This window comes from Salmo trutta, chromosome 35 (genome assembly GCF_901001165.1).
Source record: "Salmo trutta chromosome 35, fSalTru1.1, whole genome shotgun sequence".
NCBI classification, from domain to species: domain Eukaryota; kingdom Metazoa; phylum Chordata; class Actinopteri; order Salmoniformes; family Salmonidae; genus Salmo; species Salmo trutta.
Window position 1 is genome coordinate 4,353,760 of NC_042991.1, and position 19,899 is coordinate 4,373,658.

The 19,899-nt window shown below is 46.1% G+C and overlaps 1 protein-coding gene across 2 annotated transcripts in view; it reads right to left on the reverse strand.

Annotated features, from left to right (window-relative positions):
* LOC115174472 (kelch-like protein 29) overlaps nt 1-19,899 on the reverse strand; it is a 326,402-nt gene that overhangs the window by 17,395 nt on the left and 289,108 nt on the right. For both annotated transcript variants that reach the window (XM_029733020.1, XM_029733021.1), the window contains one exon: nt 3,455-3,648. In XM_029733020.1, the coding sequence (XP_029588880.1) occupies nt 3,455-3,648 (194 nt within the window). The remainder of the gene's footprint in view (nt 1-3,454; nt 3,649-19,899) is intronic.

Below are 19,899 nucleotides of genomic sequence, written 5' to 3' on the forward strand. Positions count from 1 at the left end.
TGTTGTCAGGTAGATTATAATATACATCACCCGAAATCATGATTGTTCAGAGGGCATCCAAATCACTTTAAATGTCACTCTGTCTCGTGTAATTGTGCACAATAATTGTTTTGGATCAATTCTCTGATGTAGCAATCTAGGGCCAATACTGACTCTCTCTCTCCCCCTCGCTCTCCTTCTCCCCATCCCTTTCTCTCACCCATCTCTCTCTATCTCGCTCTCTCTCTCTCTCTCTGCCCGTACCCCTCTCTCCCTCATCCCTCTGCCTCCCATCCCTCTCCCCCCTCTTTCTCTCTCTCCCCCATCTCTCTCTCTCTCTCTCTCTCGCCCCCCTCTCTCTCTCCCCCCTCTCTCTCTCCCCCATCCCCCTCTCTCAATTCAATTCCATTCAAAAGGCTTTATTGGAATGGGAAACATACGTGAAATAAATAAAAAATGAACAGTAAACATTACTCACAAAAGTTTCAAATGTCATTATTTCTACGTACAGTGTTTGTAGAAATGTGCAAGTAGTTAAAGTACAAAAGGGAAAATAAATAAACATAATATGGGTTGTATTTATAATGGTGTTTGTTCTTCCCTGGTTGCCCTTTTCTTGTGGCAACAGGTCACACATCTTGCTGCTGTTGGCATTTCACCCTAATAGATATGGGAGTTTTTCAACATTTGATTTGTTTTTCTAATTATTTGTGGGTCTGTGTAATCTGAGGGAAATATGTGCCTCTAATATGGTCAAACATTTGGCAGGAGGTTAGGAAGTGCAGCTCAGTTTCCACCTCATTCTGTGGACAGTGGGCACATAGCCTGTCATCTCGAGTGCCAGGTCTGCCTATGGCGGCCTCTCTCAATATCAAGGCTATGCTCACTGAGTCTGTACACAGTCAAAGCTTTTCCTTAATTTTAGGTCAAGTCACAGTGGTCAGGTATTCTGCCACTGTGTACTCTCTCTGTTTAGGGGCCAAATAGCATTCTAGTTTACTTTGTTTTTTGTTCATTCTTTCCAATGTGTCAAGTAATCTTTTTGTTTTCTCCTGATTTGGTTGAGTTCTAATTGTGTTGCTGTCCTGTGGCTCTGTACGGTCTGTTTGTGAACAGAGCCCCAGGACCACCTTGCTTAGGGGACTGTTCTCTAGGTTAATCTCGCTATAGGTGATGGCTTTGTTATGGAAGGTTTGGGAATGCTTATTTTTAGGGTGGTTGTACAATTTAACATCTCTTTTCTTGGATTTGATAATTAGTGGGTACCGTCCTAATTCTGCTCTGCGGGCATTATTTGGTGTTTTACGTGTACACGGAGGATGTTTCTTCAGAGTTCTGCATGCAGTCTCAATTGGTGTTTGTCCCTTTTTGTGAATTCCTGGTTGGTGAGCGGACCCCAGACCTTACAAACCATAAAGGGCAATGTGTTCTGTAACATGATTCAAGTACATTTTAGCCAGATCCTAATTGGGATGTTGAATCTTATGTTCCTTTTCATAGCATAGAAGGCCCTTCTTGCCTCTGTCTCTCAGATCGGTCACAGCTTTATGGAAGTTACCTGTGGTGCTGATGCTTAGGCTGAGGATGTATCTTTTTTGTGTGCTCTAGGGCAACAGTGTCTAATGGAATTTGTATTTTGTGTTCCTGGCAACTGGACCTTCTCTTGAACACCATTATTTTTGTCTTACTTCTGGACCCAGGTCTGACAGAATCTGTGCAGAAGATCTAGGTGCTGCTGTGGGCTCTCCTTGGTTGGGGACAGAAGCACCAGGTCATCAGCAAACAGTAGACATTTGATTCTAGTAGGGTGAGGCCGGGTGCTGCAGACTGTTCTAGTGCCCTTGCCAATTCATTGATATCAATGTTTGAGAGGGAGGGGCTCAAGCTGCATCCTTGTCTCACCCCATGGCACTGTGGAAACAAATTGTTGTGTTGTTTTGCCAATTTTAAATCGCACACTTGTTTGTGTACATGGATTTTATAATGTTGTATGTTTTTCCTCCCAACACCACTTTCCATCAATTTATATAGCAAACCATCATACCATATTGAGTCAAAAGCCTTTTTGAAATCAACAAAGCATGAGAAGACTTTTCCTTTGTTTATACGTGGTCTGTCGCACGGTAATTTGGTAAAAAGCCATGTTTTTGCTGTTTGTTCTTTGTTATAGAGCTAAAAAGATTGGAGACATGGTTTATCTATACATCTCCATTTTGGATAGATAACTCTTCGTGTTGTTTGTTTAGTGATGTTCCAATTTTCCCAGAAGTGGTTAGATTCTTCAATTACATTGAGGTGATTTCTGACGCGCTGTTCTTTCTTTTTACTTCTGTACTGTTTTAGTGATTCCCATTTGAAGGCATAGGCTCAGGTTTTCTGGTTTCTAGGTTTCTCCATTTCTTTGTTAGGTTTTTGCATTCTTCATCAACCATTTGTCATTGTTGTTCATTTTTTTAGGTTGCCTGCTTGAAATGTTCAGGTTTGATAGGGGAGCTGAAAGATCAAATATACTGTTAATGCTCACACACACACACACACACACACACACACACACACACACACACACACACACACACACACACACGATTAGTGACTGCCTGAGATAACTTAACAGCTTGGGTATGAATGTGTGGCAGCGTCTGTCAATCTAATAGTGTGTGTTCCTGCATGTGTATTTATGTTCCTGCATGTGTGTGTGTGTGAAAACAGGAAATAGCCAGTTGATAAGTGTTTGGAAAAGCCATTTGCAGCTCATGCTGGGGAGAGGGGCCCAAACAGATAATGAGAATCTGGTTATACCCAGGGTATACAGGCTGTTATCCTCCTCGCTCTACTCCCGTCCTCTTCTTCCTCTCCTCTCTGCCCTAAATCTCTGCTCCTGTCATTAACAGATGCACCCCTCTATCCCCTGTCAGTTACATCATACCCCCCCCCCTATCTATCACCGTCCCTCTCTCTCTCCTCCCTCCCTCGGATGTATTTCTGCTGCATGCCTAGGCCCGGGGGTACTGTAGGATTAGATAAGGTGGTGTGTGTGTGTGTGTGTGTGTGTGTGTGCGTGTGTGTGTGTGTGTGTGTGTGTGTGTTGTGTGTGTGTGTGTGTGTGTGTAAATGGAAGGGGACGGTGAGGTAGTTTGAACTGTGCTCTCAACCCTCTTTACATTTCTGACATCTCCGCCATTCCCTCACTGTTCAGTTCAGTTCATTATAGTTAGAGCAGAAGCTAGAGTACTCCCTTATGGAAAAACCACACCAATTTCACGTGATCAAATGTGAATTGTTCCAAAATCACACGTTTTCATGTGATCTCATGTGTAGTTAATGTGATAACGTGTGGTAACATGCACATCAACATATGATAACATGAAACTACACGTGAAAACATTTGATCACATGAGAAGTGTTCCAGAAACACACAGGTGAAATCAGGTGCTTTTTCTTTAAGGGCTGTTACAGTTACAGTATTGACTCTTACCTATCATGGGTGACTCTATGAAGCTCCAGGAGTTGGTCTGAGGGACGTATGACTGCAGTACTCCCGCCGATCGGCCCGCCTCGTTCACCCCTCCAAACACATACACCTTCCCCCGCACACCGTGGCTGCTGCAGAGTGCACCGGCTTGGGGAGCGGGGAGACAGTCCTCCCACTGGTTGGTTATGGTGTCATACCTATGGAGAGGAGAGGGACAAGGAAATGGTTAGTGATGGTTCATACCTATGCCAACACACAGAACAGAGGGAGAAGGAGAGATAATTAACATGTTGTTATTTCACCTGCAAGGGCATTTTTCAATACATTTGAAATGTGTATTTAGAAACTGCAGTATTACATAGCAATATGCTAGCTTGGACATGCTAGCTTGGACATGCTAGCTTGGACATGCTAGCTTGGACATGCTAGCTTGGACATGCTAGCTTGGACATGCTAGCTTGGACAGGACACAGAGTTCCCTGGCAACGACTTCAAGACCAAACCCATACACACCAAGGTGACAAGGGCTGACACCATGACTGTTGGCCCCGTCTGTTGGTACAACATGTCCCTGTTTGTTGCATGTGTGTGAATGAAGTAAATTACAGACCAATTGGTTGGAGGAGTGAAATGCAATCATGTCAGAGAGCATAAGTGTGAAACCACATCCATCATGTGTTTAGTGTTTGTCAATACTGTGGCTGTTGGTGAGGAGGAGAGCCAAGGTCACTGGGGGAGCTATTTACAAGACAGAGACTGAATCAGGCCATAAACAAACATTAACTGCAAAAATAAATGATTTTAAACTGAGGAGTATGTGTCAGATGACACATGACTTTGTTTATTTACTCTGAAGATTACACATGGAGCGAATCCTCTGATATCATAAACAGAAAAACTGTTGATCTTGGGAGGCAAGCTGCCTGTCAAAAATGTATGTATGTATGTATGTATGTATGTATGTATGTATGTATGTATGTATGTATGTATGTATGTATGTATGTATGTATGTATGTATGTATGTATGTATGTATGTATGCATGTATGTACGTACAGTGGGGAGAACAAGTATTTGATACACTGCCGATTTTGCAGGTTTTCCTACTTACAAAGCATGTAGAGGTCTGTAATTTTTATCATAGGTACACTTCAACTGTGAGAGACGGAATCTAAAACAAAAATCCAGAAAATCACATTGTCTGATTTGTAAGTAATTAATTAGCATTTTATTGCATGACATAAGTATTTGATCACCTACCAACCAGTAAGAATTCCGGCTCTCACAGACCTGTTAGTTTTTCTTTAAGAAGCCCTCCTGTTCTCCACTCATTACCTGTATTAACTGCACCTGTTTGAACTCGTTACCTGTCCACACACTCAATCAAACAGACTCCAACCTCTCCACAATGGCCAAGACCAGAGAGCTGTGTAAGGACATCAGGGATAAAATTGTAGACCTGCACAAGGCTGGGATGGCTACAGGACAATAGGCAAGCAGCTTGGTGAGAAGGCAACAACTGTTGGCGCAATTATTAGAAAATGGAAGAAGTTCAAGATGACGGTCAATCACCCTCGGTCTGGGGCTCCATGCAAGATCTCACCTCGTGGGGCATCAATGATCATGGGGAAAGGTGAGGGATCAGCCCAGAACTACACGGCAGGACCTGGTCAATGACCTGAAGAGAGCTGGGACCACAGTCTCAAAGAAAACCATTAGTAACACACTACGCCGTCATGGATTAAAATCCTGCAGCGCACGCAAGGTCCCCCTGCTCAAGCCGCGCATGTCCAGGCCCGTCTGAAGTTTGCCAATGACCATCTGGATGATCCAGAGGAGGAATGGGAGAAGGTCATGTGGTCTGATGAGACAAAAATAGAGCTTCTTTGGTCTAAACTCCACTCGCCGTGTTTGGAGGAAGAAGAAGGATGAGTACAACCCCAAGACACCATCCCAACCGTGAAGCATGGAGGTGGAAACATCATTCTTTGGGGATGCTTTTCTGCAAAGGGGACAGGACGACTGCACCGTATTGAGGGGAGGATGGATGGGGCCATGTATCGCGAGATCTTGGCCAACAACCTCCTTGAAGCATTGAAGATGGGTCGTGGCTGGGTCTTCCAGCATGACAACGACCCGAAACACACAGCCAGGGCAACTAAGGAGTGGCTCCGTAAGAAGCATCTCAAGGTCCTGGAGTGGCCTAGCCAGTCTCCAGACCTGAACCCAATAGAAAATCTTTGGAGGGAGCTGAAAGTCCGTATTGCCCAGCGACAGCCCTGAAACCTGAAGGCTCTGGAGAAGGTCTGTATGGAGGAGTGGGCCAAAATCCCTTCTGCAGTGTGTGCAAACCTGGTCAAGAACTACAGGAAATGCATGATCTCTGTAATTGCAAACAAAAGTTTCTGTACCAAATATTAAGTTCTGCTTTTCTGATGTATCAAATACTTATGTCATGCAATAAAATGCAAATTATTTACTTAAAAATCATACAATGTGATTTTCTGGATTTTTGTTTTAGATTCCGTCTCTCACAGTTGAAGTGTACCTATGATAAAAATGACAGACCTCTACATGCTTTGTAAGTAGGAAAACCTGCAAAATCGGCAGTGTATCAAATACTTGTTCTCCCCACTGTATGTATGTATGTATGTATGTATGTATGTATGTATGTATGTATGTATGTATGTATGTATGTATGTATGTATGTACAGTTGAAGTCGGAAGTTTACATACACTTAGGTTGGAGTCATTAATTCACAGTACAGACACATTGGGTCTACTGACATCCATGAGAGAGAAAGAGAGGAAAGGGGGGACGGGGGACTGGGGAGTGTATGTGCGAGGTGTGTGTGTGTGTGTGTTTAGGGAAAAGGACGTATGGAAGTAGAAGGTTATCAGTGCTATTCAGGTCTCCATCTCGTCTTCTCTCTTGTACCCTGGAGGAGGAAGTGTTGGGCTGTTTGGAGGTCAGCGCCAGCAGAGTTACTGTCGCAGAGTGATTACATCACACACTGAACAACTGAGGCTGTGGTTAGGTTTGGGGTTAGGGCTGGAGATAAGGCTAGGGTCAGGGTACGTCCAAGGTTAGGGTTAAAGGGTTGGGGTCATCCACCTCTCTACAGTAAAACCCTATCTAAATTGTTGCTGGTGTTAAGCCTTCTGCAGGTAGTCTGTCGTTTATCCACCATAACAATAGCAGCCCAGACAGCCTAACTGAGAATAAATAAGGCTATGGTAAATGGGGTTTAATAGAGGTTAGCTTGCCAAGAATGGTGTGTGTATATGTGTGCGTGTGTCTATATGTGTGTGTTTGTGTGTGTGTGTTGTAGTAGAGTGCTAAGCTCCAGATTATGACACACACACTCTCTCTCCCAGTCTCAGTTACAGCAGAGATGACAAGATAATGTGTGATATGTCCTGGGGAAAAACAACACTGATCTGTGCCTCGACTCAGACCTTCACTGTTCATTCGCACAATGAAGGTCACTGACATAGGAAACATGAGACGGAAAGAGCGATGGAGGAGAGAGAAGGGGATGGAGAGAGTGTAGTAGAGAGAGAGAAGAGGGGGCATCTCTATGGAACATGTTCTTTCTCTGCATGCGTTCCATCTCACCAAAATTCTCTCTCCACACCTCCACTCATGTGTTTCTCTCATGCGGAGGTAAAGTTAGAGCAGCAGTTGGCCACCTGTGATTTTACTATAAAGACACTTCAAGCAGTGTGATGCTGTGCGTGTATGTGTGTTTGATACCGACAGCTTTTTAAATCACAATGTGCAGTCACCCCGTCATGCTAAATGAGAGTTTGGGTGTGTGTGTTTCTGTGTTCCACGGGTCAGAGCTTGTTAATTGCCTCATCACTGTGTGACGTTAGAATCCTACAGTCTCACTTTGGTGTCCAAGCAGGGCTGGCTTTAGCCTTTTTAGCCCTAAGATAGATTTTTGGGGGGCCCCCCCACCTCACACCAAAACATTTAGTGGCCCCCCTCTTTCATGTCCTGCAATTTTACACATTTTGCCACGGGGCGTAGATAAACGTTTGCAGTTTTAAAGCTAATTTCCTGCAATTCTACACATTTTGTAATTACTTTTGTTAAGATGAAATCTGAATGACTAACAAAATCAATGGGGGCCCCCTGGAGATCAGGGACCCTAGGCACGTGCCCTGCGTGCCCGGTTGGTATTCGGCATTACTGCAAGTTTAGATAGCTGGCTAGACGAACTACCAATCTAAAAATTCACTGACATGATTAATTGAGTGACTGTCAGTGACTGACATAACAAGAGAAAAACTGCTGATGCACAACCACATTTCTAAATTGCACCTGGTGTATTGTACTATTCTTACTCGCAATAGTAAGTTAAGACCCGGACAGAGTGTGGTGGCTAATTTCCGCATTACCAAATGAGGAGTTACAAACCACACCAGTTAGATTAAACTACATCTTTAATACTTAAGATACTTCTGCAAAAGTTCTTGACCTTCATAATGCACTCTCTCGAGATGAACCAGGAAGGTGATTACACAATGGCTACAGGGATCTTTTATAGCAACGATACACCCCCTTCAACGTACACTGACAAACCACAGATACTAGTAAGAGTTCACTAATGTTAAGGTTTTGTATGACAGATATCAATAAAACACATCAGACAGTAACTGCGATGTCAACAGGATTAATGGTATACCCCAGTATCTGGTCTCCTTAGAACCGTCCCTCCCTGGTACGGTATTGAACAACTATTTCATCCAATGGCATATATCAATTGTCAACTCTAGATACTCCCATTCAAGCAAACCCCCTCTTGACCCACTCCCTGGACAGGCTCACTGGGAGTGAGGTCTCTAGGCCATATATTTCACAGGATAAGTTGTGATATCTAAGAGAGGACATACAAGGTCCATTTACTGCCATAATCCTCCCCACAATAAAGAAAAGGAGGGAGTGACTTGCTCACAGACATTGTGAGACAAGTCATTGGTTCCCCATTAATCACGCATCCCTTCACATGGTTTAAGAAGATAGGGTAAAGACACATTCCCATGACGACAAGTCTGACCTCTCCCTCTCTGGGCCCCAAGTATCTGGCCCATTGTCTGGAGCCCCAGCTAAGGTAGGACGTGCAACTGAAAAAGACACCAGAGTCCAATGGACACTTTCTAATACAAGTACCTCACAATAAGCATATTATACTAATAAACATCTTAATTATCTATGTTACCCAACTAATTCTGATTCGTCCACGACAGAGGTTCCTAGTGGGTGCTACAGGGCCCTAAGCGACCGCCTTATGTCGCTTATGCCCTGGAACCGGCACAGTGTAATGTGTGTACTGTAAAGGGGTTTCTGTGAATTTACAGTAACATACCGGCAGAACATTGGCAAGTAGTTACTGTATTTCATATGACAGTACACCTACTGTAATATAAAATACAGTAGCAAAGCAAGTACTGTGTAATGACACAGTACAATACTGTGGAATTGACTATTATACTGTAAGAAAAGTAAATGCTACCATAATCGTAATGAATGAATGAGTGAATGAATGAATGGTGAATTCAATGAGGGGATTGGTGTTGTATTTTCACAGTATTTTGCTGTAATTACATGGAAATGTTGCCAGAGCAGGTTGGCTCCAAGGTAATGTGTTTTAACATTAAAGCATACAGTAGTCAACGAATATTTGTGTTTTACACTGAGTATACAAAACATTAAGAATACCTGCTCTTCCATGACAGACTGACTTGGGTGAATCTAAGTGAAAGCTATGAGCCTTATTTATGTCACTTGTCAAAATCCACTTCAATCAGTGTAGATGAAAGGGAGGGAGAGCTGTTAAGGAATGATTTTTAAGCCTTGAGACAATTGAGACATGGATTGGTATGTGTGCCATTCAGAGGGTGAGACAAATATTTAGTGCCTTTGAATGGGGTATGGTATTAGGTGCCAGGCGCACCGGTTGAGGTATGTTCAAGAATCTGCAAAGCTGCTGGGTTTATTCACGCTCAACAGGGGGGGGATTTAGCGTGCAACTCAATATTAGGTAGGTGTTCCTAATGTTTGATATACTCAGTGTATATCACTTCTACTTCTAGAGGGCCTTAACAAAGGCTTCCAAACAGGCAGTGACTACAAGGCATAAACAGACCAAAGGACATGGTAAAATGCTTAACAATTAAAGCAGAGGCGGCTAGTGGAAGGAGCCATAGGAGGACAGGCTCGATTGTAATGGCTGGAATGGAATAAATGGAACAGTGTCAAACATGTAGTTTTCATATGTTTGATACCGTTCCATTGATTCCATTCCAGCCATTACAATGAGCCTGTCCTCCTATGGCTCCTTCCACTAGCCTCCTCTGCATTAATGGTTGAAGACTTGCTGTCACTCCAATCTGTCCCCTATACACATTCAATTGATGGGGGCACTAGTACCACATACCAGTTAATTGGTAAAGCACCTTCACTAATGGGTGCAACAAATATAGCCTCTGACAAGGCATGCCTCAAAATATGTTAATGAGCCAGAAACAACAATACCACGCACCCACTAGTGGTCAAAAGGTTTTTGGCGCTCCAAAGATATGGTACAGGTACTGTATTCTGTGGGATGGAATTACAGTAGCAGTCGCAATACAGCAAATCTTTCCCACAATGACCCATATTTACAGTATGCTGCAGTAAAAACATTTCACAAGTATTTTACTGTTGAAATATAAACAATTACCCGTATAATTACAGCTTCCGTTTCTGTGTGTGTGTGTGTGTGCCTGTCCGTGCATGCGTGTGTGTGCATATGTGACTTGCGTCTGTGTGTGTGTGTGTGTATGTGAGACAGACAAATGTGTTCTGCTCTGTAAGGGACTTGTAAATAAGTTAGTATTGTGCTTAGTAACTTTCGGAACATCTCATATGGCAGGAGCCTATATCCTGTTTCTGTAGTGTGAGGCAGCTTGATGTGCAAGTACACCCCTGGACAGGACGCTGGTCCATCGCAGGGCCTTACCACCAATCTTTCTTAGTGTTAAGCAGAGATTGAGTCCGGGACCAAACTCCTAACCTTCCTATATTAGTGCGAAACACTAACCACTAGGCTACTGAGTTGGTATCCATCCATGCATCACAATTTATAGGTGACCTTGGTTTACTTGGACAAGAAAATGCATTTTGCTTTGTAGCAGAAACTTCAGTCATGTAATCAAAGCCAACAGGATCAACGAATGGCAGTAACCCTAGAGTCTATTCAGTAGGTAATATTTATTTCCAATATATCAGGCAGGTACCTAAAAAGGAAGGGTGTCATATCACTATCTTGGATGTTTTTTCCCCTCCTCTGTTCTTCTGATCAAGTCACTAAGAGTCAGAAACTGGTTGAAGAACACCAAGAGTGTGCAAAGCTGTCATCAAGGCAAAGGGTAGCCACTTTGAAGAATCTCAAAATATAAAAGATTTGTTTTACACTTTTTGGTTACTACATGATTCCATATGTGTTATTTCATAGTTTTGATGTCTTCACTATTATTCTACAATGTAGAAAATAGTAAAAATAAATAAAAACCCTGGAATGAGTAGGTGTGTCCAAACCTTTGACTCGTACTGTAGAATGACCAGGTGAATCCAGGTGAAAGCTATGGTCCCTTATTGTTACAATCCACTTCAACATCAGTGTAGATGAAGGGTAGGAGACAAGGAAAATAATAATTTTCAAGCCTTGACACAATTGAGGACATGGATTGTGTACGTGTGCCATTCAGACGGTGAATGGGCAAAACAAAAGATTCAAGTGCCTTTGAACGGGATATGTTAGGAGGTGCCAGGTGCACCGGTTTGAGTGTGTCAAGAACTGAAACGCTGCTGAGTTTTTCACACTCAACAGTTTCCCGTGTGTTTCAAGAATGGTCCACCATCCAAAGGACATCCCAGCCATCTTGACACAACGGTGGGAAGCATTGGACACCTTGTAGAGTCCATGCCCCGACGAATTGAGCTGTTCTGAGGGCAAAAAGGGGTGTGTTGCAACCAAATATTAGGAAGGTGTTCCTAATGTTTTGTACACTCAGTGTATAAACTTGTAGTAATCATGGTCAAATACCAACCGGGCATGCAGGGTATGTGCCCAGGGGCCCCATTGATTTTGGTTAGTCCTTCAGATGTCAATTACATTAACATATTAGTCATTACAAAATATGTAGAATTGTGCAGGAAATTCCTACGAAAATGTATCTCCACTATATGGTGGTCACGACTTCTGCCTGCCGTAGTTGTCCCTCTCCTTGTTCGGGCGGTGTTCGGCGATCGAACGTCACCGACCTTCTAGCCATCGCTGATTCCATTTTTCATTGGTTTGTCTTGTCTTCTAACACACCTGGTTTCAATCCCATCAATTACATGTGTATTTAACCCTCTGTTTCCCCTCATGTCTTTGTCGGTGATTGTTTGTTGTTATGTTTTGTGCAAGTCATGTTCTGGTGTGCAACGGGTTTTGTAACCTTTATATTATTTTGTATATATTGGTTTTCAGAGTTTTTAAGCATCAATTATACTGCTCTGTTTATACCAAGTTCACTCTCCTGCGCCTGACTTCCCTGCCACCAGCATGCACCGATAACAGAATCACTGACCCATTTATGGAGTCAGCAGGACAAGGTACCCCGGCCATAGAGGTGGAAGAGCGCGTCCAGGAGCATGCAGCAATACTTCACCATCTTGGTATCGCCATGGACCACGTTGTCCAGAAAATGGACCGCTGGAGAGACAGGGAGTTCTTCCAGCACCTCCACCAGCACAACCGGGGTCTCTCCAGAGCGCCCCTTTTCCACCTAGTTCCAGTGGGATTCGTCTCTCCCTGCCGCAGGATTACGACGGAGAGGCTGCGGGCTGCCGGGGGTTCCTATTTCAACTGGAGCTATACCTGGCCACCGTCCACATCGGGGCCGTGAGAGGGTGGTCCGCCCTCGTCTCATGCCTCACCAGGAAAGCCCTGGAGTGGGCCAACGCCGTGTGGAGAGAGGGAGATGCAGCGTTGGACCAGTTTGAGGAGTTCACACGCCGTTTCCGGGTAGTCTTCGACCACCCGCCCGAGGGTCGAGCGGAAGGTGAATGCCTCTACCATCTGAGGCAGGAGACAAGGAGCACCAGGAGTTCGCACTGGAGTTTAGGACCCTGGCTGCCGGCGCGGGATGGAACAACAGGGCCCTGATTGACCATTACCGTTGCAGTCTGCGCGAGGACGTCCGTTGGGCGCTGGCCTGCAGAGACACCACCCTCACGTTTGACCAGCTGGTGGACCTGTCCATCCGGCTGCACAACCTGCTGGCTACTCGCGGACGTCAGATCGGGGTCTGGTGGTTCCATCCTCTCGCACCCCCTCTCCGATACCCATGGAGTTGGGAGGGGCGGTGCGCAGGAGACCGGAGGGGGTTTCTCCGCTCGTGCACCATCTGTGGCCGCAGAGGTCACACTGCCGGTCGGTGCCGGGTTGGTTCCTCTAAGAATCAAGGCAGCAGGAAGGGAGCTCTGGCGTCACCCCAGGTGAGCCGGCACCATTCTCACCCAGAGCCCTCTGTTGCACAAATGTTTGTGTTTGTCACTTTTCCTGAGTTTTCCCCGCATTCCCCGCATAAGGTGCTCGTCGATTCAGGCGCGGCTGGGAATTTCATTAATAGAGCGTTAGCCCATAGTTTAGGGATCCCCATTGTTCCCGGTGGATGTGCCTTTCCCCGTTCACGCTTTAGATAGTCGGCCATTAGGGTCAGGGTTGATTAGAGAGGTCACCGCTCCTTAGGCATGGTGACGCAGGGGGGGTCACACGGAGAGAATTAGTATTTTCTTTATTGACTCCTGTGTTTCCCGTGGTGCTAGGCCTATCCTGGTTAGCTTGTCATAACCCCACTGTTTCATGGCCACAGAGGGCTCTCACAGGGTGGTCGCGAGAGTGCCTAGGTAGGTGTTTAGCGGTTTTTGTTGGTGGCTACTATGGTGGAGAGTCCAGACTAGGTCCTCCACCATGTGCATTCCCCCTGAATATGCCGATTTGGCTCTCGCCTTCTCCAAAAAGAAGGCGACTCAATTACCACCTCATTGACGGGGTGATTGTGCGACAGATCTCCTGGTAGGACGCTGCACATTCCCAGGAGTCCTGTGTATCCCCTCTCACAGGCGGAGACGGAGGCTATGGAAACATAGGTCTCCGAATCCCTGCGTCAGAGGTACATTCGGTTCTCCACTTCACCAGCCCCCTCGAGTTTCTTTTGTGGTGAAGAAGAAGGAGGGAGGTCTGCGCCTGTGTATTGACTATCGGGGTCTTAATCAGATCACTGTGAGGTATAGTTACCCTCTACCGCTCATAGGCACAGCGATAGAGTCAATGCACGGGCGCGCTTCTTCACTAAACTAGATCTCAGGAGCGCTTACAACCTGGTGCTTATCCAAGAGGGAGACAAGTGGAAGACGGCTTTTAGTACCACCTCAGGGCACTATGAGTACCTCGTCATGCCGTACGGGTTGATGACTGCGCCATCAGTCCTTCCAAGCCTTTGTAGACAAGATCTTCAGGGACCTGCACGGGCAGGGTGTAGTGGTGTATATTGATGACATTCTGATATACTCCGCTACAGCGCGCCGAGCATGTGTCCCTGGTGCGCAGGGTGCTTGGTCGCCTGTTGAGCATGACCTGTACGTCAATGCTGAGAAGTGCTTGTTCTTCCAACAGTCTGTCTCTTTCCTAGGGTATCACATTTCCACCTCAGGGGTGAGATGGAGGGAGTGACCGCATTTCAGCCGTGCGTAATTGGCCAACTCCCACCACGGTAAAGGAGGTGCAGCGGTTCTTAGGGGTTTGCCAACTACTACCCGGAGGTTTATCCGGGGTTTTGGTCAGGTAGCGGCTCCCATTACCTCACTGCTGAAGGGGGGCCTGGTGCGCTTGCAGTGGTCAGCTGAGGCGGACAGGGCTTTTAGTCACCTGAGGGCTCTGTTTACCTCGGCTCCCGTTGCTGGCCCATCCGGATCCCTCTTTGGCGTTCATAGTGGAGGTGGACGCGTCCGAGGCTGGGATAGAGTCGTGCTCTCTCAGCGCTCGGGTACGCCACCGAAGCTCCGCCCCTGTGGCCTTCTTCTCAAAGAAGCTCAGCCCGGCGGAGCGAAACTATGATGCGGGGGACCGGGAGCTGTTGGCTGTCTGGGCGGCGAGGAGACTGAACTCTCGCCGGCAAGATGGGGCTATGTTTTTCACCCCGTTTTGTGTTTACCCTTTCTTACAGACCAGGCTCCCAGAATGTTAAGGCAGACGCATTGTTTCCGGCTGTATGACACAGAGGAGCGGCCCATGGATCCCCTCTTATACTCCCCGCCTCTTGCCTGGTGGCGCCGGTAGTGTGGGGAGCTGGACGCGGACATTGAGCAGGCGTCACGTGCAGAGTCCGCTCCCCTCCAGTGTCCCGTTGGGCGTCTGTACGTTCCGTCTGCTGTCCACGACCGGCTGATCTATTGGGTCCACACGTCACCCTCCTCTGGTCATCCTGGGATCGGTCGGACGGTGCGCTGTCTTAGTGGGAAGTACTGGTGGCCCACTTTGGCTAAGGATGTGAGGGTTTATGTTTCCTCCTGCTCGGTGCCCCCCTCCCCAGTGTAAGGCTCCTAGGAAACTGCCCAGAGGTAAGTTACAACCCTTACCCGTTCCACAACGGCCGTGGTCGCACCTGTCGGTAGATTTCCTGACCAATCTTCCTCCTTCACAGGGTAACACCACAAATCCTGGTCGTTGTGGATAGTTTTCTAAGTCCTGTCGGCTCCTTCCTTTGCTCGGTCTCCCTACCGCCCTACAGACTGCGGAGGCCCTGTTTACACACGTCTTCCGGCACTACGGGGTGCCTGATGATATAATGTCTGATCGGGGGTCCCCAGTTCATGTCGAGGGTCTGGAGGGGCATTCATGGAACGTCTGGGGGTCTCGGTCCGCCTTACCTCAGGTTTCACCTCGAGAGTAACGGGCAGGTGGAGAGAGTTAACCAGGATGTGGGTAGGTTTCTGAGGTCTTATTGCCGGGTCCGGCCGGGGGAGTGGGCAGCGTTCGTGCCCTGGGCAGAGATGGACCAGAACTCGCTCTGCCACTCCTCCACTAACCTCTCTCCCTTCCAGCGTGTATTGGGGTATCAGCCGGTTCTGGCTCCTTGGCACCAGAGTCAGACCGAAGTTCCTGCGGTGGATGACTGGTTCCGGCGTGCGGAGGAAGCATGGGACGCCGCCCATGTCCACCTTCAGTGCGCCGTGCTGCGCCAGAAAGTTGGCGCAGACCGTCACCGCAGTGAGGCCCCGGTGTTCGCACCGGGGGACAGGGTCTGGCTCTCGACCCGAAACCTGCCCCTCCAACCTGCCCTGTCGGAAGCTGGGTCCGCGGTTTGTGGGGCCATTTAAAGCCCTGAGGAGAGTGAACGAGGTTTGTTACAGGTTACAGCTTCCCCCCGATTACCTCATTAACCCCATCGTTCCATGTGTCTCTCCTCAGGCCAGTGGTGGCTGGCCCGCTCCAGGAGTCTGAGGTGCGGGAGGTTCCTCCGCCCCCTCCACCTCCAGAGGAGAGATGCTGGGTTCCGGTGGAGGACGTGTTTGGATCCTTCTATGCTGCGAGAGTTCCACCGTCTTCATCCGGATCGCCCTGCGCCACGCCCTCTGGGTCGTCCCCAAGGTCGGGTGTCAACGCGCGTCGGGGGGGGTACTGTCACGACTTCTGCCGAAGTTGGTCCCTCTCCTTGTTCGGCGGGCGGTGTTCGGCGGTCGACGTCACGACCTTCTAGCCATCGCTGATCCATTTTTCATTTTCCATTGGTTTTGTCTTGTCTTCTATCACACCTGGTTTCAATGCCATCAATTACATGTTGTGTATTTAACCCTCTGTTTCCCCTCATGTCTTTATTTGTTGTATGTTTTGTGCAAGTCATGTTCTGGTGTGCGACGGGTTTTGTACCCTTGTATATTATTTTTGTATATATTGGTTTTCTGAGGTTTTTTTTGCATTTATTAAACTGCTCTGTTTATACCAAGTTCACACTCCTGCGCCTGACTTCCCTGCCACCAGCATGCACCCATTACACATGGGGGAAAAATGGCAACGTTTTCTTTCCGCCCCATGGTAAAATGTGTAGAATTGCAGGAAATGAACTTTAAAACTATACTGAACAAAAATATAAACACAACTTCCAACAATTTCAAAGACTTTACTGAGTTACAGTTCATAAGGAAATCAGTCAATTGATATAAATGTATTAGGCCCTAACCTATGGATTTCACAGAATTTGTTTTTCTCCACAAAAGGGCTTTATTACAGACCAAAATAATCTACGACACACCCCCCCCCCCCCCCCCCCAGGAGGTCCTGGGCTGGCATGGTTACATGTGGTCTCAGGCCCGTTGGACATACTACTAAATTCTCTAAAACAACTTTGGAGGCAGTTTATGGTAGAGAAATGAACAGTAAATTCTCTGGCAACATCTCTGGTGGACATTCCTGCAGCCAGCATGCCAATTGCACGCTCCCTCAAAACTTGAAACATCTGTAGCATTGTGTTGAGTGACAAACCTGCACATTTTAAAGTGGCGTTTTTTGTCCTCAGCACAAGGTGCACCCGTGTAATGAGCATGCTGTTTAAGCAGCTTCTTGATATGCCAGACCTGTCAGGTGTATGGATTATATTGGCAAAGGAGAAAATATTCACTAATAGGGATGTAACAAATTTGTGCACATTTGAGAGAAATAAGCTTTTCGTGCGTATGGAAAATGTCAGGGATTTTTTATTTCAGCTCATGAAACATGGGACCAACACTTTACATGTTGCATTTAGATTTTTTTCAGAGTAAATGTTTCTCTCAAAGGTCAAGAGGGAGGCCACTAAAATGTTTTTGCACAAGGTGGGGGGACCCCCAACCAATGTTGCTTAGGGCCCCCAAAAGGCTTGAGCCGGCCCTGGACACACACACACACACAAGCCTGTCACCATCTAATGCCAGACCGTCTACACTGGCCCTCACAGATTTACCCATAATCCATGTGAATAAACTAATTTACAAGCTGATCTGTACACTGCAGTCTGTTCATATCTGTGTGTAGGGGGAGGGGGGGGGGCAGCACACTCGAGACCCTTGCTGCTACTCTGGCATCCTCCGCCAACCATAACACTAATTTGAGACAGTTGAGAGGGCACCTTGAAACAGTCAAGAGAGGACTGGAGACAAAGTGTGTGTGTCTGTGAGAGAGTGTGTGAGAGACGGTATGCCAGTTTAATTGGATGTGGGCGTCAAGTAGGACATGCAAAATCACTGTAGGTCACACACCAATTACTTATTCTCAATACCGCACACACACACGCACACACGTACAAAATATTCCCAAAACCTGCTAGGGCCAGATTCCAGCAAAAGTTGACATTTATAAAACTGAACTTGCGAATGTCCTTTGTGCGAACACACATTTTCTAGTGGTTGAAGTATTGTATTGCAAGCAGAAAAGTAAGAATTTTGTGCAAATGGCAAACAAGATGCAGCTAGGCTGGCACTATTACCGTAGAACTTAAGGTCATGGATGAAAACTGTCTTGAAAAAAAAATAACCGTCAAATAAAAGAAATCATTTTTTGGTGTGTGTAATGAACAGCTGACTGATGATGGGACGGTTGGGCATGCGTGTGGTTGAGTCCTTTCAGCGGTAAAACGAACCCCTTAACCCTTTAACATGGCAGCTCAACTGGGCAGTTGAGCTAATTTTGGCAACCAATTTTAAAATTAAACATGAATTTTGTTTGGCATATTTTATCATCTCAACCAATGCCATTTTGTAAAATGATCATGTGGTTTTCATTGTCGGACTCCTGTATTCTTTTTAAACACACATTCAAAGATGGTCGAAAACCAGGAAGTGAACGTTAGCAAAACCGAACCTAGATGCAGCCATTTGCCGTTAGTGAAAAGAACGAAAATCTATACATTTTAATTTTGGAATCTAAAATAATTGGACATAGGAATCTATGGGTTCATATTCCTAAAGTAGCCATACATCTCTTGCTTAATTGGGCCTATAGTAGCCTAGTAAATAGATAAGCTATGTATTTCAAGTTTGCTGTATGCAAACCGGTTTACAGCCTACAGTTTAATTTCACAGGTGACCAGACAGTTGATCTTTTACTTTGAAGAACAGTTGAAGTCGGAAGTTTACATACACATTAGCCAAATACATTTAAACTCAGTTTTTCATAATTCCTGACATTTAATCCTAGTAAAAATTCCCTGTTTTAGGTCAGTAGAGATCACCACTTTGTTTAAGTATGTGAAATTTTAGAATAACAGTAGAGAGAGAATGATTTATTTCAGCTTTTATTTCTTTCATCACATTCACAGTAGGTCAGAAGTTTACATACACTCAATTAGTATTGGTAGCATTGCCTTTAAACTGTTTAACTTGGGTCAAATGTTTCGGGTAGCCTTCCACAAGCTTCCCACAATAAGTTGGGGTGAATTTTGGCCGCATTCCTCCTGACAGAGCTGGTCTAACTGAGTCAGGTTTGTAGGCCTCCTTGCTCGCACACACTTTTTCAGTTCTGCCCACACTTTTCTATAGAATTGAGGTCAGGGCGTTGTGATGGCCACTCCAATACCATGATTTTGTTGTCCTTAAGCCATTTGCCACAACTTTGGAAGTATGCTTGGGGTCATTGTCCATTTGGAAGACCCTTTGTGACCAAAACTTTAACTTCCTGACTGATGTCTGAGATGTTGCTTCAATATATCCACATAGTTTTCCATCCTCATGATGCCATCTATTTCTGAAGTACACCAGTCCCTCCTGCAGCAAAGCACCACCACAACATGATACTGCCACTCCATACATAACGATAGTCATTATGGCCAAACAGTTCTATTTTTCTTTCATCAGACCAGAAGACATGTTGCTGTGCGTTAGGAGTGCGACATCATATCCTATTTAATCTCAGAGCCTATACCAGAGGCAGGAGATAGAAACACAATATCTATTGATAACAAAATATTGAACAACAATTTGTCTTTAGCAAGAAGTGTAAAGCTGTAGCTTAATGTCCTCTTTATCTTTCTTGCTGTCAGTCTGGTCTTTCTCTTCATTTCCGCTTTTCTACTTGGCTATTAGCAGACCTGAGATGTTTCTTAATGATCTGGTAAGAATGCTAAGAGGATATGGAAAAAGAGAGGGAGGTGGGGAGAGGGGGGAGAGAGGGAGGTGGGGAGAGGGGGGAGAGAGGGAGGTGGGGAGAGGGGGGAGAGAGGGAGAGGTGGGAGAGAGGGGAGAGGAGAGGGAAGGTGGGGAGAGGGGGGAGAGAGGGATGTGGGAAGGAAGGGGGGAGAGGGGGAGGGTTGGGGAGAGGGGGGAGAGAGGGAGGTGGGGAAGCAAGGGGAGAGAGAGGGAGGTGGGAAGAGAGGGGGAGGG